The 22,697-nt window shown below is 37.1% G+C and overlaps 13 protein-coding genes across 13 annotated transcripts; 7 read left to right on the top strand and 6 right to left on the bottom strand.

Annotated features, from left to right (window-relative positions):
- Positions 1-65: 65 nt before the first annotated feature.
- On the bottom strand, positions 66-2,531 carry C9374_003098 (uncharacterized protein; the record flags this gene model as incomplete). The annotated part of the gene is made up of 1 exon (XM_044692588.1): positions 66-2,531. The coding sequence occupies one exon, from the start codon at positions 2,529-2,531 to the stop codon at positions 66-68; it is 2,466 nt and encodes an 821-aa protein (XP_044549942.1).
- A 1,323-nt stretch (positions 2,532-3,854) lies between these two features.
- Positions 3,855-5,495, bottom strand: C9374_003097 (uncharacterized protein; the record flags this gene model as incomplete). Its single annotated transcript, XM_044692587.1, has 3 exons — positions 3,855-4,761; positions 4,945-5,174; positions 5,307-5,495. 3 exons carry the CDS (start codon positions 5,493-5,495, stop codon positions 3,855-3,857), a joined length of 1,326 nt encoding a protein of 441 aa, XP_044549941.1.
- Positions 5,496-5,722: 227 nt separating this feature from the next.
- On the top strand, positions 5,723-6,247 carry C9374_003096 (uncharacterized protein; the record flags this gene model as incomplete). Its single annotated transcript, XM_044692586.1, has 1 exon — positions 5,723-6,247. The coding sequence occupies one exon, from the start codon at positions 5,723-5,725 to the stop codon at positions 6,245-6,247; it is 525 nt and encodes a 174-aa protein (XP_044549940.1).
- Positions 6,248-6,453: 206 nt separating this feature from the next.
- On the bottom strand, positions 6,454-7,276 carry C9374_003095 (uncharacterized protein; the record flags this gene model as incomplete). Its single annotated transcript, XM_044692585.1, has 2 exons — positions 6,454-6,693; positions 6,740-7,276. 2 exons carry the CDS (start codon positions 7,274-7,276, stop codon positions 6,454-6,456), a joined length of 777 nt encoding a protein of 258 aa, XP_044549939.1.
- A 363-nt stretch (positions 7,277-7,639) lies between these two features.
- Positions 7,640-10,199, top strand: C9374_003094 (uncharacterized protein; the record flags this gene model as incomplete). The annotated part of the gene is made up of 3 exons (XM_044692584.1): positions 7,640-7,811; positions 7,877-8,217; positions 8,268-10,199. The coding sequence occupies 3 exons, from the start codon at positions 7,640-7,642 to the stop codon at positions 10,197-10,199; spliced, it is 2,445 nt and encodes an 814-aa protein (XP_044549938.1).
- Positions 10,200-10,740: 541 nt separating this feature from the next.
- C9374_003093 (uncharacterized protein) lies at positions 10,741-12,189 on the top strand (the record flags this gene model as incomplete). The annotated part of the gene is made up of 2 exons (XM_044692583.1): positions 10,741-10,898; positions 11,052-12,189. 2 exons carry the CDS (start codon positions 10,741-10,743, stop codon positions 12,187-12,189), a joined length of 1,296 nt encoding a protein of 431 aa, XP_044549937.1.
- Positions 12,190-12,458: 269 nt separating this feature from the next.
- On the top strand, positions 12,459-14,105 carry C9374_003092 (uncharacterized protein; the record flags this gene model as incomplete). Its single annotated transcript, XM_044692582.1, has 1 exon — positions 12,459-14,105. One exon carries the CDS (start codon positions 12,459-12,461, stop codon positions 14,103-14,105), a length of 1,647 nt encoding a protein of 548 aa, XP_044549936.1.
- Positions 14,106-14,267: 162 nt separating this feature from the next.
- Positions 14,268-15,178, bottom strand: C9374_003091 (uncharacterized protein; the record flags this gene model as incomplete). The annotated part of the gene is made up of 2 exons (XM_044692581.1): positions 14,268-14,319; positions 14,367-15,178. The coding sequence occupies 2 exons, from the start codon at positions 15,176-15,178 to the stop codon at positions 14,268-14,270; spliced, it is 864 nt and encodes a 287-aa protein (XP_044549935.1).
- Positions 15,179-15,238: 60 nt separating this feature from the next.
- Positions 15,239-15,770, bottom strand: C9374_003090 (uncharacterized protein; the record flags this gene model as incomplete). The annotated part of the gene is made up of 2 exons (XM_044692580.1): positions 15,239-15,487; positions 15,564-15,770. 2 exons carry the CDS (start codon positions 15,768-15,770, stop codon positions 15,239-15,241), a joined length of 456 nt encoding a protein of 151 aa, XP_044549934.1.
- Positions 15,771-15,915: 145 nt separating this feature from the next.
- Positions 15,916-16,294, top strand: C9374_003089 (uncharacterized protein; the record flags this gene model as incomplete). Its single annotated transcript, XM_044692578.1, has 2 exons — positions 15,916-16,117; positions 16,263-16,294. 2 exons carry the CDS (start codon positions 15,916-15,918, stop codon positions 16,292-16,294), a joined length of 234 nt encoding a protein of 77 aa, XP_044549933.1.
- Positions 16,295-16,483: 189 nt separating this feature from the next.
- On the top strand, positions 16,484-17,989 carry C9374_003088 (uncharacterized protein; the record flags this gene model as incomplete). Its single annotated transcript, XM_044692577.1, has 1 exon — positions 16,484-17,989. One exon carries the CDS (start codon positions 16,484-16,486, stop codon positions 17,987-17,989), a length of 1,506 nt encoding a protein of 501 aa, XP_044549932.1.
- A 261-nt stretch (positions 17,990-18,250) lies between these two features.
- On the bottom strand, positions 18,251-20,690 carry C9374_003087 (uncharacterized protein; the record flags this gene model as incomplete). The annotated part of the gene is made up of 4 exons (XM_044692576.1): positions 18,251-18,523; positions 18,579-19,436; positions 19,508-19,989; positions 20,045-20,690. The coding sequence occupies 4 exons, from the start codon at positions 20,688-20,690 to the stop codon at positions 18,251-18,253; spliced, it is 2,259 nt and encodes a 752-aa protein (XP_044549931.1).
- Positions 20,691-20,877: 187 nt separating this feature from the next.
- C9374_003086 (uncharacterized protein) lies at positions 20,878-22,224 on the top strand (the record flags this gene model as incomplete). Its single annotated transcript, XM_044692575.1, has 6 exons — positions 20,878-20,919; positions 21,089-21,137; positions 21,181-21,559; positions 21,618-21,636; positions 21,686-21,853; positions 21,934-22,224. 6 exons carry the CDS (start codon positions 20,878-20,880, stop codon positions 22,222-22,224), a joined length of 948 nt encoding a protein of 315 aa, XP_044549930.1.
- Positions 22,225-22,697: the final 473 nt, after the last annotated feature.

Below are 22,697 nucleotides of genomic sequence, written 5' to 3'. Positions count from 1 at the left end.
TAAAATTTGTACTTTGAAAATGGATGTAATAAATATTGTTTGTTTAGATTGGAAACAAGAATAATTTATTGATTCAAGTGAGTAGAGCTACTTGCTCCTTCCTCATCCACACCATCTCCATTCTTCTTTCCACTCTTTGCTTGTTGTTGTTTCTTCTTCTTTCTTGCTTGTCTTTCTAATCGTTGATGATACTTTTGAGAATGTGATGCCACTTGAATTCTAGTTCTAGTTTTAACGTAACGATCAGCAATTTCTCTCCATTTTCCATAACCTAACTCTTGAAGACCTTTCAAGAATGCTTGATGTTCTCTCTCGGACCATGCTCCTTGATTTGTTCCTTCTTCCTTAATATCTGAATTTACAAATTTCATCTTTTGAGAACTCTTTTCAACAATTAAATTTCTAAAACAGAATTTCTTTTGACCATTTGCATCATTGGAATCATCTTCTTCCATGAGACCTTGTTGAGAATGATCAAAGGCATGTTGAGAGTCCATTCCTCCTGATTCTAGTGAGGATGGATTCAAGGATGAGCCTTGCATTTCTTTCGAATAGATTAATTCTCTACTATTCTCTTCTCCAACTCCTGAGGAGAGTATGCCATGATTTGAGAGTTCAGACTCGGTCGAATGACCCACTACATTCTTTCTTCTTTTTTTAGCTTCACGTGGTGCACCACCACCACCACCACCACCACTCGTGGTAGCAACGACATTCTGAGAAGAGACACTTTCATTGGTCTTGTTTTTGGATGATCGAGAGGTCGATTTTTGTTGAGGCGTAGTGGTGGTGGTAGTGGTACCTTGTTGTTTCTTTCGTTTTCTTCCAGAGCTGCTTGCAGATTGATCTTGAGGTGAAGAGGATTGAGCAAGTTGAGGCGATGGAGTAGAAGGAGTACCAATACTAATACCTGGCAGAGAACTACTTCCAAGAATGGATCTCTGAGTTTGAGAGAGTGCTGAGGGTGTGGTATTGATTTGCAATGGAGTGGAGGTTCCTTTGTAGATTCCACCTTGCTGATGTTGTTGAGAGAGCAAGGTAGCAGCATCCATGAATCCTGTGGTACTACTACCACTCGAGTAGGTTTGTGCATGTTGTCTGTAACTTACAGCACTTGGGTTGAGTAATTGATAATTCTGTATAAACGCACCAGCAGTGGATGGATGATTAAGGAAATCGGTAGTACTATTTCCTCCAGATGCATTTGCTTGTTGCAACATTTGTTGATTCATCATTTGAACTTGATCTTGGAAGGTGAATGCACCAGGTGGTTGAGAAGAAGGACCCATTTGTTGTTGATTTGCATCGCCTCCAGTAGCAGATTGAGGATAGAGTGCAGAAGTCCAAATGAAGGGTTGATGAGTGATTCCACCCGAAGGTGCACCTGTCGTTGAACCACCAGCAATATTGCCCGCAGTTCCTTGAGGTACACCTGAGGCTTGTTGAGTGGCAGCAGCAGCAGCAGCACTTTGATTCGACATGTATTGGAAAAAGAGATTTTGCATATTTTGCTGCTGCTGCTGAGCGTTGGAGGTAGATCCAGGAGGTAGTGGAGAGAAGGATTGACCCTCCTGAAGTAACGTATACTGCTGCTGTTGTTGCTGGGTTTGCTTGCTTCCCGTCGCCGATGGTTGAGTACTACTGGTCATGCTTAAAGGCATCATATTGGGTGGGGGTGGAACTGACGAGGTACCTTTCCTTGTCGAAGTACCGAATTGAGGAGGTGAAGGAAAGGAAGATGATGATTTGGAAAACTCTGCCTCTTCCAATAGACTTGTTCCAATACCTCCACTGGAGAGAACGACTCCTTGTTGTTGTCTTTTGTCTACGGCTGCCTGAACAAAGGAAGTCATTCCAGTAGAATTTGCGGTGGTTTGCTCTCCTGCTGGAGTGGGAGAGCTTAATAGTCCACCTTTAGATGCATTCATGGAGAAGGAACATGACGAGAAGAGAGAATGCTCAGAAGGGAATGGATCCACATATGAAGTTGAATTGTTCATACCAGTTCCACTCTTTGAGGTATTGAGAAGAGGAATGGCCTGATCAAACGATGTAATTTGTTGTTGTTGAGTTAATAGCTGGGATTTTGAAACTTTGGAGGATCCCATCAAGGATTGATTACTATTCTCTCCAGTAGCAAGGTTACCTGCTCCTCCAAATGAAAAGGCACTTAAACTCTTGTTCCGATCTAACATCATGTCTGAATCTCGAGAATTCTCCAAATCAAAGATGGAAGACAATCTTCGTTCTCGTGTAAAGTTGGGAGAAGAGAGACCAAATGGATTGGACAGTTGGCCTCCTGCTCCACCGCCTCCACTACTTCCACTCTGCATTACACCTGAGGAGGAGAGAAAAGGATTACTCACTCCAGTATCAGAAGGAGACATGAATGGATTCGAGTTTGGAAAAGAGAAAAAGTCAAATCCACTGTTAGAATTCGTTGGCTCCTCTATTCGTTCTGGAGCACCTGAGAGAGAATGAGAGGCATGAAAGGGTAATTGCTCAACTGCATTGGTGGTTGAAGATTTCATTCTGTTTGAAAAGGTTAGTAATATAAATATCTATATATCGAACACAATAGTTGTAACAACACAAGGAATAATAGTAGTCTGTAAACACTAGAAGAATAGTAACACAACAATGGTAACACTAGAGTGGGGTTATGAAACGTCAATAGTAGTGAATGTGGTCTTTTCGTTGGTTGATATAAATACTATCAGTCACTAGAGTAAGGTAATATTGATGATGATGCTATTAGGCTTACTAATGATGATAATTTCTGTCTTTGATGATGATGGTTGTAAACAAGATAACAATGTTATCTGAGTAGTGTGAAGAAAGGATAATATTGAGTCTCAATTCGATAAGAAATGGAATGTCTTAAACTCACAAGATATCTGGGCGTTAGCACTAAACTGTTGGTCTGATGATGACAACGATGGATGTTGATTGTTACTCAGAGCGGTCTAATTTTTTGCTTGTTGTCAATGTTGGAATCTTTCTAAAGCTACACTCTTCATGAAGAGCAATGAGCAAACCAAGAAGCAAATTTTGTGTGTGGTCGTGTGGTTGTTGTTGTTGTTGGTGTTTGGTGTTGTTGATGTTGACGCTGCAGCATCCAAACACACACGTTGAGCTGTGTGTCGTCGACAGAATTCTGCTTGCTAGGGCTTGGCGACCATCAATTCTAAAAATGTCGTTATTCTTGTAATGGTTGGACTAAATTGAACTCTTAAATTACTATCTTAATCATTTGGATAATACGGTTACGGAATGAATCGCTTCATCTCTCTACATTTTAAGGAAATATCCATAAATGACTGGCATGCATCCACAGGCGGGTGTCAATTCATGAAAGTCATTTCAACATATATACATGTTTTTTCTATTCAGAAACATACTCATACATTCATGTAGCAAAGTCACAAGAGTTGTAGGAACCATGAAGAATGCACATGTGTGTTGTTGCCAAGCGTGCGAGCTCTTCCAACTGAAACTACTGTTTTGAAATGTCAAATAGAGTGAGAAGTGACAGTTGTGTGTGGTAATAACAATGGGTTTGGTTGTTCCAAGTCTTTGAAATGTCTCAAAAATCTAATCCTCTGTTCGCGGAGAATCCTTAATCTTTTGATCGGTGCAATACTGAGAAGACAAATCCAATTCAAAGGAGATCATATGTGTAACCTTTGGTAGAGAGTGTTGGCTGATGAAAACAGACAGCACCAGGGTTACTCGTTCTCGTACGAACTGCATATTCGGATCCTATCACACCACCATCACTTTGAGATAATTTCCATGAACACACAAGAAGTGATGGTGTGTGCGTGTACGAAAAATGAAAATGTCAATGAAGTTTATTCTTCATAAATAGAGGCATTGACTTGTGGGATTCTATCAGACCAACATTCATGTAACTTTTGATTATATTCGATTTGTAAATTGAGGAAGCTTTGTAACATGCAACTAAAATCAATCTTTCTTTCCAAGTCAAAACGCTCCAAATCATTCTTGAATGAAGCTTCGGATGACTCAAGTTTGTCAGTCTTGTTTTTCAAGTTGGTTTGACCTTGCTCGATTTGAGCCTCCAATTGTTGTCTCTTATCTTCTTTCAAATTTGGTTTTTCTTTTGCTTGTTGAAGAGAAATTAAATGAGCTTGAGCACTATCCTTCTCATTTCTGAGATCCTCAACTTGAGATACAGTGTGCTTAATGGATTCACACATTCCCAAATAATAAGTCAATGTCTCAATAACTTGCATTGTTTCTTTTTGAGCTTGGTCATCAGTGACCTTACTCAATTGTTCAGCAGATTGACCAACATCTAGAAGATTTTTAGCCAATGAATTTGCTGAATCATATTCCTTTTCAATATTACCGACGGTCATGAATGCTTTTCCATACTCCAAAAAGGCAGATGCCATTTCTTTTCTTCTTGTAATCATGGTTTGCAATTTCTGTCTTAATTCTTTCAGTGCACTTTCTAACTTGTCAATAAACTTTCTGTGATTTGTAATCCACTCGGGTTCAGGTGTAGCGCTTTTAGTTTTAAAAAGTGAAAATGATGATCCACCACTCTTTGAAGACTTGGTCTTGGTATTCTTTAATACGTTAAATTCCTCTTCAGATGACTCGAGAAATTGCTGAAGTTCCATAGATGTTTGCAAAACAGGATGTTCACCAACTCGAGTCAAAAACTTGGTCAAGGCACGTTGTCTGTACTCTAGAAGAGAATTGGTGTCTACTGAAGAAAAGATTTTTTCTCTATCAAGTGTTAGAATAAATGATCGTAGCAAAAATGATGGACGTGTTGTGACAACGCGACCGATAGGAGTATTGTGAAATATATTCATCAAATTGTCCATGTAAAATTTTATCATCATGTTTACCATCGGGAACGAATAAGAAAATTATTGTAATCAATTTCACACACACTTGTAAACTTACACAGATGCGAGAATACTCTTCTCTGGTAATGGTGGAATAACAATTCCAGTATAGTTGGAAACCAACAACTCTCTAAACCAAACAAAGTCATTATATCGTCTATGACAAATCAAAGTTGGTTGTTTGTATTGGTCAAGTTTGGTATCCACAGTGATCTTGTACATCCAATAGGACAATTCAAAGGTCTTTCCTGTGCTTACTTTCTCAGGCTCGCTCACAGAGAATATGAACTAAGTTAGTAATAATATTATTTCATGAATGGTCGATGATCATTGGATTATTAATTGTTGTTGATATCAAAACCATCCAAATTTGAAAGATTTTTCGATATTGGATTCGTTCTAGAAGAACGGATGACTTACAGTAGGCTCATCAGAATCTACAACTGGATTCTGGACTTGATGAGGCTGAGAAGCAGGAAGTGTTGGGAAAGAGTCTTGTTGATCATCTTGAACTCCATCGTTGTTGACTTGTTCGTAGGTTGGGTACGAGATATCTTGCTCTTGTTGTTGTGGTACCGTCTCAAAGAAAACTTGTGGGTCCGTGCTCATCTTGATGGTAAAAATAATAATAATTTAAAAAATTTTTTTTGATTTTAATGAGGTTTGGGTGATGCCCGTCCACTGTCATGGCAAAATTAACATCTGATCATCACAGCTCGTAGTGAACGAATACATCAAAATGTGGTATTCCAAGTGAATCCATGTTTCATGAAATAACATGGTTAGGGTTGGTGTGCGACAGTACAAACATTGTTGTTTTATAAACATTAAAAAAAATGCAAAACATTCCAAGCATCAACACTTCTGTATCACCATCAGCCAATAGAAGACCCTCTCCACCCTCCAATGCACAAACTCCGAACATGAGTAGTCAGCAAAATATCGATAACGGACAACAAAAGTATTATAAAATAGCTGATCTCAAACCAATGATGAATGATTTTACAATTACGTTTATTGTTTTGGAGCGGCAAAACACGATCAAGACAAAAGACAATCATCATATAACCAATTTTCTTGTTGCTGATGAAACTGCTTTTATAACGTTAAGTTTATGGAACCATAAAGCAGATTACATTAACGGAGGAGACATAATTAAAATTGTTGGAGCTCAAACTCAGCTATGGCAAAAGAATTGTATCAATTTAACTAGTGCAAGAAATGCAACAATTACGAGGGTTGGTGAGTTCTCAATGATATTCAACGAAACAAAAAATATGAGCGCTTTTGAATGGGAGGAGAACCCACCTGGCTCAAAAAAGTGGTATCCAAAAGCTGTTGGTGCAGCGACTTACAAATAATGCTCCTGACCATCCAAAACATATTTTGAGCACCAAGAGGAAAATTGCTCAAATCTTGATACCGTAAAATGTCAGAAAAAAATAGATAATGTCTTGAATCAGCCGCTAAATTCTATGGTGCAGATGAATAATAATGCCACATTAAAAATTATTCATTGTAGAATGTATATTAGTTGTGACCATGGGTATTGATACAAATTTCACTTTTATATTTTAGGAAGCACAGTCTCCGAGCTAGTTTGAAATGTGTCATAAGCTGGTAAATTGAAATTTCCCTTTCTATGATAGGTTTCATTTGGGGCATTGATGAAATACTCTGTAAATTCTGTGGTTTTGTTATTAGTTGCTGATCGACTTTGATTCTGCGCTAAAATATCTTCGGCTGTGACGTATTGCTTGACTCTTGTGAACAACGTTCCTGCATTAACAGCGAGTTGACCCAAATTCTTTTTGCAATTTAAAATTTAAATCAATGAATGCCAAAATACTTACAACTGGGATGGTGTTCTCTGCCTGTTTTGCGTTCTTTTGACGATATAGCTTAATGTAATAAATGTCTTCATCAATTTCGTCTTCATCAATTTGTAACGTTTCCTCGATCATTGTTTTTGGTTTTGCATCCACGTGTTGAATTTGTTTGTTCCTCGAAAATAAACTAAACAACCTTTTTCTTGGACCTGTTGATTTTAATTCAGTTTGCCGTACATCATTATTTGTATCATTGTACGACAATCTATTATTATTTAAATTATCAAAGAATTTCCGCCCACTTAATACATTCAAAACTCCCCAAACTAAAAACAATGGATTTTCACTCATCAATTTCCGAAATGAATTAATTTTCTTTGTTGTGTATTGTGTTAAATATATTGAAAGAATGCTTGATAAGAGCACAATAAATATATTTTTAGAAGGATTGTTTCCTACTAAAAGTTGTGTTAGAATATTGTTTAACGATACGGTCCCTTCCGATGGTGCAGAAGACAAGCCTCTTCGATGGTGGTTGTGTTGAGACGATGAGAAATTCATTTTTGCATTTTTCTTGGAGAAAAAGTAGACCTCTCGTTGGCCATCAAAGTTCAGCGCCATACCCAACTACAATGAAGAGTAAAAACCAACAACAACAACAACACATCTCTTTTTTGATATTCCTTGGAGGAGTAGCCCGTTCATTCTCTCTCTCCTTACCTCTCCTTGGAATATCTCTTCGATGGCTGAATGAACCCTAGCAAGCAGCCTTGAAAAAATATCAGTGCGTCGTTTGGGTCTCAACATTTCAATACAACCCTTAGAAAGTGTATTATTGTTTGTTGCATAAGCATCTATTGAGCGGATCATAATATTAAAGGAGCATATTGGGCTCTGAGTCGTAATTATCAAGCCCGCTATAACATGGTAAATTCATCAGCTTCGACCTCGAGCGGAAGGCATCAGAGTCCTCTGTTTCGAAAAAGGACAGATCTATCAATTTCAATAGAAAATAACAACAACGCCAATGAGCGTCCGGTGTCTTTGAAATCAATTGATGATGATATTTCCTCCCCAGCTCAATCTCACCGAAGCAGTAAGTTTGAATGAAGCAAGTATAAATTAGGAGGAAGAGTTAATACGTTTTCTACAATATTACAGAGGGAAGATATCTTTCTCCGATGTCAAAAAGTCGAGTAGTTCAAATGGAAAACGAAATTTATGATGATGTACTAATGCAAAGCAATAATTCTTTAATCTATGAACGATTGTTCAATGCCATGGAAAAGGAACGAAGCAAAATTATTGAAAAGGAGAGAGAGAAGAAATGGAACTCACGGTTTCATCTTGATCCCATGCCCTCCTACAACGTTCTCACAGACAAACATGCCAAAATGTACACAACTTCTACCACATTCCTTACAAATGGTTCGACATCACGATCGTCAAAAAAAACAGCATACGACGTTGCGTCCAGCAGAGTAGACGACAGCTTGCATAAGGTATGTAACAGGTTTATCGAATTAACTCTTTTTACTCACCATGACACTAGTTTCAACCTCGAAAAGTTACAACAGGTCAGCAAAGCCGAAAGAAAAATACTGACAAGTCGATTTTGAGCGATCAAGGAACCAAAACAAGAGAAAAACCCCCTTTAGAACAAAAGAAATCATTAGCAGAGATTGAAACAGAACAATTCTTTTTAAAAGCAAAATCTCGAATTCAAAAACTATGGAGTGAGCTACGAGTTCCAGAAGAAGAACGAGAAAAGTTTTCTAAAATATACCTTTCAAAATGCTTAAATGACAATCTAGCAATTATTTCAGAAGAGATTAAGAGGTTAACAGAACAAAGACACCTCATTCTATCCATTCTCAAAAACATTGAAAACAGAGAACTGTTGTTAGAAACTCTCAATTCTTTGGTTGAAAGATATGGAGACGAAAAGATATTTAGCAAACACCTCGTTGCTAGAGAAGTGAAAAATATTGCTGCTTCACTCCGCCTCTGTACCTTAGACATTGTTGAAGCAATTGTACATTGGAGAAATATTTTGCAAGCTCCCAAGCCATTTGTTTGGAGATCAAAGAATTATCTTCTTAAAATCCAAACCGATTTAGACTTCTTCTTGAAATCATCGCTTGTTTCCCTACTACCCAATATTAATCCTGTAAAGAATCCATTTCTTATGAGCGGTGTGGAATTTGGCATCTCCCCAAAGGGCTCACAGCTTGCTGATAAAAAGAGTCAACTATCTCCAACAAACGCTAATAGAAAACGACCAAAATTTGACCCATCTCCCTATCTCAACAGTGCTTCTCTCCCTCCTTTGTCAAAATTAAGACAGTCAACTCCTGGTGACAACGACCCTCTTCGAGAGAGAATTCTGTTTGCTCAATCTGTTGTTTTCTCAGAGGGAAGAAACTCAGGCAACGAAAGTGGAGAAGAAGACGAATATCCAGCACACCGTAACCACGAAACAAGTCATGAAAAGGTCACCATTTCACCAATGGTCGACGAATCAGCTCAGGATAAAGAGCTAGAAAGGAGGATGAGGGAAGAACACGACAGAATTGCTCGAGAAGAAGAAATCAAGAGAAAAGAAGAAGCAAGAAGAAAAAGAGAAGAAAAACTGCGAGAGGAGCAACGTCATTATTCTTCACTAATTATTCAAGCGGTTGTGAGAGGTTGTAAAGCGCGTATGGATATGATCGATTATTTGAGAAAAGAGAAGGAAAAAGCTAACAGTAGCGCTGTAAAGATTCAGTCACAAGTAAGAATGCACCTAGCTAAGAAAAAGGTGGAGAGTGTGAAAAAAGAAAAACAACTCGTGACTTGTATGCAAGCGCTAATTCGAAGAATTTTAGCTCTGAATAGTTTCAAAGAAGAGCGACTCAATCGACTCCAAAAAGAAGAGGAAATCAAAGAGGAATTCGATGAACTGACCTTTGAACATAGCATGTTAGCTAACTACGACGAAGAGGAGGAATCTCAGAAACCGATTGACCAAGAGCAGCCAGTGTCGGCCGAACTTGTTTCCCTTAACAAGTCAGAAGCTCAAGAAATTGATGACAAGGAGATGGAAAGAAAGAGAGAGCAAGCATCGATCAAAATTCAATCCCAAATAAGGTTGTTCTTGGCAACAAAAAAAGCGTCTGCAGTGGCAGAAGCTAGAAAACGCTCATTCGAATTGGAATTGGAACAAGAACGAAGAGAATATGAAAAAGCCAAACAAGAACGAAAGCAACTTAAACTTGAACGTGCAACCCTTAATATTCAAACTCTTTGGAGAGCATGTTCAGCAAGAAGAGCTTCGTCAGAATTGAAGAAGCAAAATGTTGCAGCTGTAAAGATCCAATGTATGGTCAGACAAAGATTGTCTCGTGCCAAAGTTGATCGAACAAAGAAACAAAAACAAGAAGAACTGGAGAGATTTTTGGAAGAGGAAAGAAAGATGTACGCAGATGTTTTGAACTCTATTTAAATGTAATACATGTATTAAATAATTTGTTGTTTTAATAGATTTATTCTTGTTTTTGAGCCTTTTCCTTCAAAGCCTTGAGGGTTCCCTTCTTGGCATACTTGGTGTTAGTCTTCCATGGACGATAGATACCCTTGCTTGTGGACTTTCTTTCCTTTCTTGGCTTCTTGATACCATTTCTATGGTTCTTCTTGCTTTCGTGTTGTCCAGTGTGGTTCTTTGACTTGGCCATCTGTTTGAAAGTGTCAATGCTTCAGCGCGAGAGAGAAAATATTACGTACTTGTTATGATATTTTTTTCAACGAAATTTTTTCTAAAGTTTGGTCAACCGAGCCAGCATCTTTACAATGAGAATTATAATTATATTAAAATGACGAAAACTTGTACTCCAACAACGTTTACACTGCTGTCTTCTGTTTTTCCCCCACTGATATGTGTTGATCAACTTGACTTGTTTCCACCTCATTGCCACTTCAGAGGTTCCGATTTCGTTTTCCTTCACATCACTCTCGGAATAACAACGACAAGACAACAACAAAAAAAAATGAGCGCCAAGAAAAAGCAAGAGCGAAACCAAGAAACTATTCGTAAGCTGTCTCTCCTCAACGATAACAAGGAATGTATGGACTGCGTTGTAAAGGGAACTCCCTACGTCATCATGGACTTTGGAATTTTCGTTTGTACCTTCTGCTCAGGTGTACAGTAAGTAGTGGTGATTTTATCACCGAAGAAAGTGATGACTATTTACACATTGATGATCATCACGGATTCTTTATTTTTACTGATACTTCTCCCTCATCAATCTGCTACTGTTTATTCTCCTACTTTCAAATCAAACACTAACAACCTATATAGCCGTAATTTCAACTTCAAGGCTAAAGGAATTTCCATGACAAACTTTGAAGACAAGGATGTAGAGTTTTTTGAAACACACGGAAACAAAGTTGCTCAAGCCACATGGAGAGCAAAATGGGATCCAACCAAGGTCCCAAAACCAAAATCCACTGACGAGAAAGGAATTAAGGACTTTATTGAAAAAACTTATGTAAAAAAGCTGTGGTATGATGCTAGCGGAAGTGTACCAACAAGCAAACCATCATCATCTGTTGAAGAAGTGCCTGTACAACCCATCGAAAATATTATTCCAAATCCACAAAAAGTTGAAGTTACAAGATCAAATCCTGTGAAACCACAACAACCATCCACTGATCTTTTTTCATTTGATGAACCCAAACCTGTTCAACCTGCTACAAAACCAACCACAAACACCAATGCAGGAGGATTGGATAATTTCTTCTCAACTATACCATCACACACTTCTCAAAATAATACTTTTGGTAATGATGATAACTGGGGCTTCCCTTCTAATCAACCTCAAACAACAAGTGCTCAACCATCCAAACCAACTATTAATGTCGATGATTTATTTGCTGGATTTGGCAATCCACAACCTCCACAACAACAATGGGGTGGAAATCAACAGCAATGGGGTGGAAACCAACAAACATCACAACAATGGGGTGGCAATCAACAACAATGGGGAAATCAACCTTCTCAACCATCACAACAATGGGGAAGTGGACAACAATGGGGAGGTCAGTCTCAGCAATGGGGAGGAATGTCACAACAACATCAATGGGGTAATCAGCCATCCTCAATGAGTCAACAACCACAATGGGGAAGTGGCCAACAACAACAATGGGGCAACCAACCACCTCAACAACAATGGGGAGGTCAACAGACATCACAACAATGGGGAGGAAATCAACAACAATGGGGTAGCCAGCCATCCTCAATGAGTCAACCTTCACAATGGGGTAGTCAGTCTCCACCGCAATGGGGAAATCAACCTCCTCAAAAGAGAAACCTTCAAGACTCTCCACCACCAAATAGAGACCCATTCAGTGGCTTGACAGGACTCGGAAACACAAGCACTCAAAATAGACCAGGAAGCAATCCACCACCCTCCAACAACAACCCATTCGACTTTTAAAATATTTCTAGAACTACCTATTCTGATGTTACTAGTATGATGTACACAAAATATTTTGCAAATGATTTTTTGAATAAAGAAGCCATTGATATCTAAGAACCGGTGAAGGTTGCATTGGAAAGACATGTACATTCGACAGAGCCTTATAACTCGGTATGTTGTTTCAATTGACAGTACAAGAGTGCTGTCCTTAATCATTTCTAGAATGGATGACACCTCTCAAAAACCAACATGTCACCTGTCAAATGATTCAAAAAACCAAACAAAAAATGCTGAAAAACATCTTTCTCAAAATCTATTCATCCAAACTTGAACCCACCAAACAAACACAACTCTTAAAACTCCTTCTCAACTCTAAAAACAAAGACGATTATCATGAAGGGTGTGTTGCTTTGTATTCCATCATGACTTCCGAACAAGGTTATACTTCATTCTTTGAATTTATTCAAAATTACATCAAGAATATGGTGAGCTCAAATTCTCCTCGTTCTCCAACATCTTCTGATAATGATGGAGGTGGTAGTGGCAGTGGTTCAAATAGTAACAGTGGTCGAGTTTCACATCGAACAGCAACTTCAACATTTCCTATTGTGAGAAAACGATTTCAACAATTATCGATTAGCGAATATACATTTGTAGGAATGATGAATGATTTGAGACCATCCATGAATAGTATGAATCATCATTCGAGTGGTAATTTTGGTGGTACTGGCAATTTTGGTGGTAGTGGCAGTAGTGGAGGTCTGAATCATCATCCATCATCAGTCATGACCACAACGATGATCACAAATAACACTCCATCCGTGAGTCATCATCATTCTACGAACAGTAGTACGACTATGACTACTACTACTGCTGGTATGACTATGACGACTATGACTACTACTACGACTGCATCCTCACTCTCCAAATTATCATTAACACAAGCTTCTAACGGTCATTCTTCTTCCCAAATGAATACCATCTCTTCTACTATTGCACTCAACACGAGTTCTAACATGGCAACCAATGGTCATTCCAATCTTCATCATAACATACATCTCCATCTTCAACCTTCGACTTCCACTAGCAATGATGTACTACTCGTTGACGTGACAAGTAATAACAGTGACCTTGAAAATGATGATGATTATTATAGACTCTCCTTTGATGAATATCAACTATTAGATTTATTTGACATTTTGGATGTGAAAGGAAAAGGAACAATTACCATTGAGAGTGTTTACATGTTTTTGTGTTTGTTTGTGTGTCGAGAAGGAAAATTATTAACCAAATTTTTATATCAATTTGGTGGATTTGTCTATGATGTGTTTTGTGGAGAGAGTCAAATGCAACAAGTTGAAGATGCTCAATTTCAAGTGTATAATCATCATCATCATCAAAACAACCATCACTCACCAAACAAGACATCCACGACTGGAATTAGAGGTTCTCTTTTGAATTCATCCTCTGGAAACTCGAGTCACAACAGTTCATCCAATAGTATTTTATCCATGATGGATCAAAAGTTAAATGGATCTCATTCCAATCTCTTAGAGGGCATGACTGAAGAAGACGAGTCAGAGGATTATTACACTGATTTTGAACAATGGTCACAGCATGAAGATCTTGATTTGGGTTATTATTCAAACAAGAGAAATGATTTTTTAAAGCTCGCCATGTTGATTGGTTTTGATGACATGACGATTGTGAATCATGTGAACGAATTGCAAAATTTAATTTTAAAGAATCGAGCTCAAAAATCAAAACAGATCAACATTGTTCCATCTCTAAAGAGAGAAGACTTTATGTTCATTTACTACTCAGTATTCAAAGAATTTGATAATCCAAACACACGAAGTTCTAGTTCTTCATCAGGAAATGGAGTTATCAAACGAAAGAAGAGAAATCTCAAGAAAATTCCACAAAACAATTAACTTGACAATTTTGTGAACGTATTGACGAACGTATATCTCGAAAAGATAACAAACAGTTTTCTGAACCACACGAATTGAGAATGGTGAGCGCGCATGGCTTTCCAAGCGAAAAGAGGACTTGGTGTAAATATTGTAACGTTGTGATCACCATTTTTGTGTAAACTAATAACCAAATCCAACACACCAAGATACTTCCTTATTAAACCAGTCGTCTCTAATTGAAAAATATTAACATCATTGAAACATTTTTCTCTTTCACACCTTATTTTGAATTCTTTCACACCATTCCATGTGGCAATATGATTTGGATGATCCGAAATTCCTCTCTCGTCGAATGTGAGAATTGTTGAAATGTTAAATTCTTGAACAAATTTGTAAACCACTTGTCCAATCAATTCACTGTTCCACTTTTGTTTCATTCCATCTTTCAATTGTTCATGATCGATAATGACAATCTTGTTATTTTCAGATTTGAATGTGTCACTCAAAGATTTTACAACAAGTGAGGAATCAGTGTTGGAATCACAAATTCCCAATTCAACACAACTCCTTTCCAATTCTCTAATTCGTTCCTGGCCTAATCCTAAAACATTTCCTGTGGATAGACATAAGATATGAATTGGTATTTTCTGTTCAACCAGTGACGCAATAATTGGCGTGAAAAACATTGCTTCATCGTCAGGATGAGAAATGATAATTCCAACTCTTTTTTCAGAAGAACTAGTTGTTTTAGAATCATCTTCTAAATGAATATGGTTAGTGTTTTTATCATCCTCCAGTGTTGTTGCTTGACTATCAACCAACTTCAAAATTGTTTGTTTTGTAAACTTCCGTTTCATCAAATAGAGAATGTAAATAAAGAGACCAACGTTGAACAATACGAGAAATACTTTGATGAACCATAACCAATTGTTGAGATCTGAGTATTTAAAATCGGGATACTCGGAATGATGGAAATCTCGAGATTGAGACGAAACAGCTTTTAATTGTTTAAAGAGGGCATATAATTTTCTATTTACATCAATGTTGCCACCAGAATTGACCATCTGGTTTTGCAAATCTTGTCCTTCCATTTTGTTGAACGGAACTCGCTTTTAATAAATATTAAATGTAATTTGATGATCGATCAAAACTTATTTTTTCTCTTCGTTACTAGTGGTGCTTTCTTCTTTTGGGGCTTCTTGAGAAGAAGGATGATTTCCTGTTAAAGCACTGCCAACATGTTCGTAGGCTTCTCCAACCAATGAAGAAACATTACTAGAAAACCATGAATATGCACTAGAGAGGGTTGATGTTGTTGTTTGCATTGTCTGTTGTAATTTCTGTTTTGCTTCTTCCGAGGTTAAATAATGATAGGCCTCTTCGGTTTTCTCTGCAGCCACCTAGCGGGTGAGATTGAAAGTATTAACCATCAACAATCAAGTTCAGTTGTTACCACAATTTAATAATTCAACCAACCTTGTATAAATCCTCAGTCTTCTCAGAGGCTACTTTATATGCTTCCACAGTTTTGTTCTTGATTTGATCTAGAATTTCCTCAACTTTTTCTGTGGACGGAAGGTGAGCGCCAGAGGAGTTTTGCTGTTGTTGTGGTTGCTCTGTGTTTGAAGAATTGGTGCTTGTGTTATTCTCCGTGTTGTTGTTGTCGTTGTTTGTTGAACTCATGATTAAAACGTTTTTTTTCGATTGGAAAATGATAAATCCTTTTTGAGGTTGAATTTGTTATTGATTAGGACCAGAAATAATGAGGTGTTGATCGAAGGAATACATGCTTCATTCAATAACTGTTGCTTCTTCCATGATGGAAAAAATGACAAATCAAACAACGAAATACTTTGATAGAACCAAGCTCTTCCGCCCAGGTAGATTTGACTTGGATACATTTAAATCCAAGATGGGCGTTGTTGTTTCAATTTTCGGATTACTCTATGGTGCTAATATGCTTTTTAATGGGGCTATTAAACCACTTTATTATAAACATTTTAAACCTTCAACAGAGAAATATGCAGAATGTAGGTTTTTATGATGATGATTCAGAAAAAAGATGATAATCATATTCATCAAATGCCATTTATTAATTATTCATAACATATTGATGAATTAAATTTGATGAAAATATATTCGTCGACTTACCCGATCATAATGATGATGAAACAGTCATGAAGGACGAATGGTCAGGAAAGCACTAAATTATTGTTGAAAATAGATTTGAAAATAACACTCATCAAGCATTAATTTGGAGTAGTAAATTGTGGTCATTTAAATCATCATGTGCACCAAATATATATATATTGTTTTTATCACACACAACGAATCATCATTCTTTATAAAAACATTGAAAAGACTCCTGTACCATTCGCGTCACTACTCCTAAAAAAATGAAAGTATTCTTGTATCGCGTCGGATTTATTTCTCTTGTATTATTTCAATTCCTATTTGTCATTTACTATATCGTCATTCGAAGGTCAGGACTCTCTTCAAACACAACCTTCTCGCATAAAGTGTTCATTCCGAGTTATTTCAATGAAACTCTAAATATTGCCACCTACACGTCAGAATATTCCTCGAGTCATTCAAATGGACCTCCTCCGATCGCCTTTGAGCGAATGTTGTATCGATATCAACAATATCATGACTCGGTACTTTCATCCTATGTATTTACAAAGAATTGTTTTCATGAAAAGGCACTGAATGGATTTTCAAAAACTCCACAATTTGTTGTATTTAAAGCACACATGTATAGCGGATATGGAAATATTATTATGGGTCTATTTTCAACATTGTTATATGCCCTACTAAGTAATCGAGTATTATTAGTGAATTGGGAAGGAGGAGAAGTGGGATGTCATGCCTCTCTGTCACAACTTTTGAAAAATCCATCCTTCTTATCGCCGTCACATGAACTCGTGTGGAATTATGGACAAGTGAAACAAAAATCCATTGAACAACACGGATGTCCAGTCGAAAGATGGACATTTATTGAAAAAAATTGGCTACATTTAGAGAGTACTGTCTATCATGATCGTTCAAAACCTGGTTATCGATATTTTAAATGTTGTAAAGGTTTTGCTCAAATGTTACCAACAAGTATTTACCAAAAATCAGAAAATGAAAAATTTAATCAAATCAATTCCAAAGACTTTATTGAAATTGAAGGAGCTCAATATTTTGCTCCAACTCTGTATGCTGATAATGATGTTTATTATCAATTATTTTCCAAGTTAGAAAAGAAAGATAAGGATTGGGAACTACGTCCTAAACTTTATCAAATTAATATTTTCAGCAAATTAGCTCCACTATTGTTCAAACCTATTGATTTAATTCAACAGAAAGTGGATCACTTTAAAACAACCATGCTCAAAGACAAAACCAATCATCCAGAATCCACATTTTTATTAGGAATTCAAGTCAGGAAGAATGAACAAGAATATTTATTTCATAACACCCCAGTGAGTATTTATTGGGAATGTGCTAAACAACGTATCATGGAGATTCGCAGTACGAGTGCTGACAAGTACAAGAAGGTAGTAGTATTTCTCACGAGTGATTATGCACCTGCCTTTGATGAAGCGAAACAATTTTTTGAGGAGCTACAAATTCCTGGACTCACCATTCATCTGGTCTATCTTCCTCAGAACATTCCAAAATCTCGCTCTGTAGAAGCTGTGCAGCATGCTCTCATTGATTTATATTTAATGATGGATTCTGATGATTTGATTGTGAGTGAAAAATCAACATATGGACATATCATTCATGGCACCGCAGGAATTTCACCTCTTGTGGTGAGAAAGGAAGGGAGATTTGCCAAAAATCCAGCATGTGTGAGAGCTCAAAACTCTGAACCATGGTTCCATCTTCGTGCCAGATCTCTCGAAAGATGTTAACAAACACTGTTGATCCTATTGGCACAAATATGAACTTTCAATTTCAGCGTTGTTTCACCAATGATTGATTTGAAACCATAAACGACACCTGACCTGCAATGAGATTCGATCACAACCCAAGCACATGCATTGAATAGATAAGTAACCACACAGCTCCTTCTCGTGTTCCAAAAAAAAAACCACTAAAACCTTAAAAACATATTAACAACAATTGGTTGCTGTTTCTTTTTTACTATCAAAAGGTGTCATAAACTGGTGGAATTAATCATTTTCAATGGATTGAGCATTTAAACGATCTGACACACTTTTAGAGCTCTCTAAAGCAAGTCTTGATGCTCTTAAACCTTTCTTGATGGAGGTCTCAATTGAATCTCCACAAAACCTGGAAAATATAAAAGCGCCACTAAAGTTGTCACCACAACCGGTCACGTTTGCATTGGGCTCTGACAAATGAGGGCGTTTTGGAAGGGCAGCAAAGGATTGTATTGTGACTTGTCCGTTTTTAAGGGTTGCATGCTTAACACCTTGAGGTCCCTAAAGAGAGTGTCACTCATTTATCTAACCGGTCAAATAATGATGTTAAACTTACCTGGGTTAAAAGAACATGTCTTACTTTTGCCTTTGTTAGCAAAATTTGAAGACAGTCCTCGACACTCATTTCATCCTTGTTCATGGTCTTTCCTAAAAAACACTCCACAATACTAAATATTTCATGTTCGTTTGGCTTGATAAATGTGACTAAAGGTAAGAGTCCAGAAAGCACAGCATGTTTTGATTTTGGAACGGATGTAGGGTCCAAATATAATTCTGCATGTGTGTTTTCAATAATACTTCCAATATTATTCATCGCTTCTACAGAAGAATTGCTATCTAAGAATATTAATGGAGCTCGTTTTCCCTTCATCATGTATGACAAGGTATGTGTGATATGTTTTGTCGTATTCATGTCTGTCAAAATAGACATGTCGGCAACAGCAGCTACAAGCTCACCAGTTTCATCCATCAGGCAATTGTAAATGGCAGTCCTATTGTTTTTGTTGACTAGAATGGTTTTTTCAGGTTGTTGAACTCTTAAATCTTTTCGAATATGTTCTTTCAGAGAATGTCCAAAGGCATCCGATCCAACAGATGTAATAAAATTCAACGGAAGATTCGTGGAGTCTAAACTTGAGTAAAGTAAACGAGATATCACTTCACAAACGTTGCGAGCTACACCTCCGTTGCTGAGAACAATTTTACCAGGATTGGATGTTTTTAGGATGAGTTTAGCACCTTCCATTGGTGTACATGTTACATCCATGACTGAACCACCAATGACTATGATTTCTCTTTTGGATGAAGACAATGCTGAGGCTACTCGAGAAAGTAACGAAGCGTTTGGCTCGTTTGAATGTCTTTCGTGCGTATCATCTACACTGTGAATGGGTAGACTACTCCAATATTTATTCTTCATGTTGTGATCAATTACATATTCTTTTAAAATAAAGTGTTCCTGTTTAAATATCTTTGAATACTTACGTTCACTTGTTGAATTTTGCTTAATTCAACAGCAATTTGGGCTCCAACACGAGCATTATTCAATATCAGCTCGATGTTTGCTCTAAGGCTGTCACCTTGAGTAAGTTCGTTAATACGTTGCAATAAGAATGGAGTCACATCTTTTCCCTTGATATTTTTCTGTTTTGCTTCCAAGAGGCCTTGTTCTATTGCCCTGTTTAATTGAGCAGACTTGGCCTCCAAACGTTCAGGAATGGGAACTGCAACTAAAATACCTGAATTAAGGCCAAGTTGAAGATTAGCGCTAATCAATTTAGCACATTCTATTGGAGAGTCCAATCTACAATGTGACTTGCAACCACTCTTTGATGTAAAAAATGCAGGAAATTCATCAGTTTGATATGAAGCAACGGTAACTCCTTGTGTTTCTAAGTATTCAAGTGTTCTTGGAATGTCTAAAATTGATTTCACTCCAGCTGAGACGACGCATGTTGGAGTTCGGCCTTCGTTTTGTAAAGTATTTTCAGCAGCCGTTGTTTCTATCAAATTGAAACATACCTAATTCTGTTAAGTCTGTGCTAATATCCATTGGATCAACCTCGTTGGTAGAGAGTACTCTATGAACCCCTCCGATTCCGCCTGTGACGAATACATGAATTCCAAATCTGTGTGCCAACAACATGGTTGCACTGACTGTAGTTGCTCCATGAGATTTTTGACTACACACAAGAGCAACATCTCGTCTTGATGCCTTGATTATCTTTTTTTCTTGTCCTAATTTACCAAATCTATCTAATTCTTGTTCGTTGATTCCTACATGAATTATTCCATCCAAAATACAAATCGTAGCTGGGATTGCACCATTCTTTCTGATTTGATCTTCAACTTGTTTTGCTGTTTCCACGTTCTTTGGATATGGCATGCCATGACTAATGATTGTGGATTCAAGTGCTACAACAGGCTTATTTTGAGCAAGTGCATCCTTGACATCGGGATGAATTTTAGCCTTCACCAAATAATCATCAAAACTCGAGGCTTGATCACTTGAAAATTTTGAAGTACTACCACTGATGGAGACAATATTTGAAGAGTGTTGTTCGTTGGTACTACTTGAAGAAAAAGCATTCGCTAATTGATTAACACGAGATGAAAGCAAGTGGTCACGGATTGAAAACAGTCTTCTTTGAGCGTTGTTGTTGAGCATTTTTTCTGATCCTGAAAAACGTCGTATTTTTGTAAACACTTCTTGTTGGTAAGATTAGCGTAAAACAATGAACTGTCAGAAGCGTTGAACCTGTCTATTGAAATTCCACTCCAGCTTTCGTTGGAAAGAACAAATTCTCTTCATGCACAAACGCAAAAAATCTGATTCACGAGTTTGAAGAAAAAAAATGACCATACTTTCCGAAGGTCTGTCCATATTCAGCAAAGTGGTACGTTTCACCGAAGGTTTGAAAGTTGTTGCATAAGGCAGTTTTATTTGACATCAATGAATTGCAATTTTCAAAATGATTTTTAAAAATCGTTGATTTAATTTGATGATTTTTATTCCGATTTTTACTTCAAAATTATTGAACTGATGATTACACAACACTTTTATAGGTGGGATGGTCCTATTTTGCAGCATGGTCTCTTTCTTTTTATCCACAAGGTATGTAACATCAGCTCACAGTCATTGTTAAACTCCATTCAAGTTTTTCTCAACTGGTGGACAAAGAGTGTTGTTGGACTGAGTTTTGACTTCTTAATGTTGAATATTATTGGCCACTCGTCGTACATGGTTTTCAACAGTGTTCTGTTTTGGAATCCTGAATTAGAGGAGCAATACCGTATCTACCACGGAAAAGCTGATGTGCAAATTAATGATGTAGTCTTTAGTATTCATGCTGTGACATTAACGGCGATCACAATTTTTCAGACATTAATTTATGAGCGTGGAGGACAAACACTTTCAGTTTTGGCTCGGTCAATCGCACTAACAATCATGTTATCGATCTGTGTGGCAGTGTTTTTGGCGCTTGGGCATCGAATTATGTGGGTGGATTTTTTGAAATATTTGGGAATTGTAAAATTGTAGGTGATAGAGTATGATGATTATTAATTTTATGTGATATTATTTCTTTTTTTGAAGGATTATTACTACTATTAAGGTATGAATTCTTGAATTATTTAATTATACAGATGACATAAAATGAATAGTACATTCCACAAGCATTTATTAATTGGAAGAGAAAGCTCACTATTGGATGGAGCATTGGAAATATCTTACTGGATTTTTCTGGCGGTGTTCTGTCAATTTTTCAAATGATTATTGATGGAATCAACACAGGCGATTGGAGTCCTTTCTATGGTGACTTTGTTAAAACTGTGAGTATTGAGTACCATTGAATGTTACTTTGAATTTACATTTTTGCAATGCAATCGCTGCTATGATGACGTTTTAATAGGGACTTGGATTTTTGTCGATAGGGTTCGATATTGTATTTATTGTTCAGCACTACATCTTGTACAGAAAGAACAATCAAAAGTACTACGCAGAATTGAAACAACAGCCTTCAGTGTGGGTTGGCATTTGGACGTCCATTACTACCAAGGTCAAAACGGTATTTCGAAGGAAGGACGCCTATTCCGTTCTTGAAGAAGAGCATCCTGAAACTAAAACTATTGGAGAAACCAATCCACTCATTTCCGATGGAATCTATTACAACAAGACATCCTCGAGCATTCAACGATTGTAAAATAGGCGTTGGTTTTGAATAATAATTTTCATCTACAATTAATACAAAATCAATTTAGATGATATTCAAAATTTGAGCCACTTTGATGTAAAATTCATGCAACTCAAATACCATTTCATTTTGAGGTATGTTGATGTTCCTTCATCAAGCATTTCATGAGCCATCGAGTGTACATTTAAATCATAATTACAAATAATAAGCAACAGAACATTCCATCTCAAAATGTTCGCAACTTTCCAACCCCTAAATATACTTTCTTCTCACTCCTTCCTCAAACATATTATCGCTCCTATTTCTTTTGATGAGCATTAATGTTTTTTTTACAGAGAATTCGTTACAGTTGTCGGGTACTTGCGGTTGAGGTTTGCTTGTTTCAATATTTACAATACTTTTTATAACTCTCAGGAGAGTTATTTACGAATAATCATAGGGTTTACATCTTGTAGCTGAGAGAATACCGATACTTACAGGAA

This window comes from Naegleria lovaniensis (assembly GCF_003324165.1).
Source record: "Naegleria lovaniensis strain ATCC 30569 chromosome Unknown tig018, whole genome shotgun sequence".
Lineage (NCBI taxonomy): Eukaryota > Heterolobosea > Eutetramitea > Acrasida > Naegleriidae > Naegleria > Naegleria lovaniensis.
This window is presented reverse-complemented; position numbering and strand designations above follow the sequence as displayed.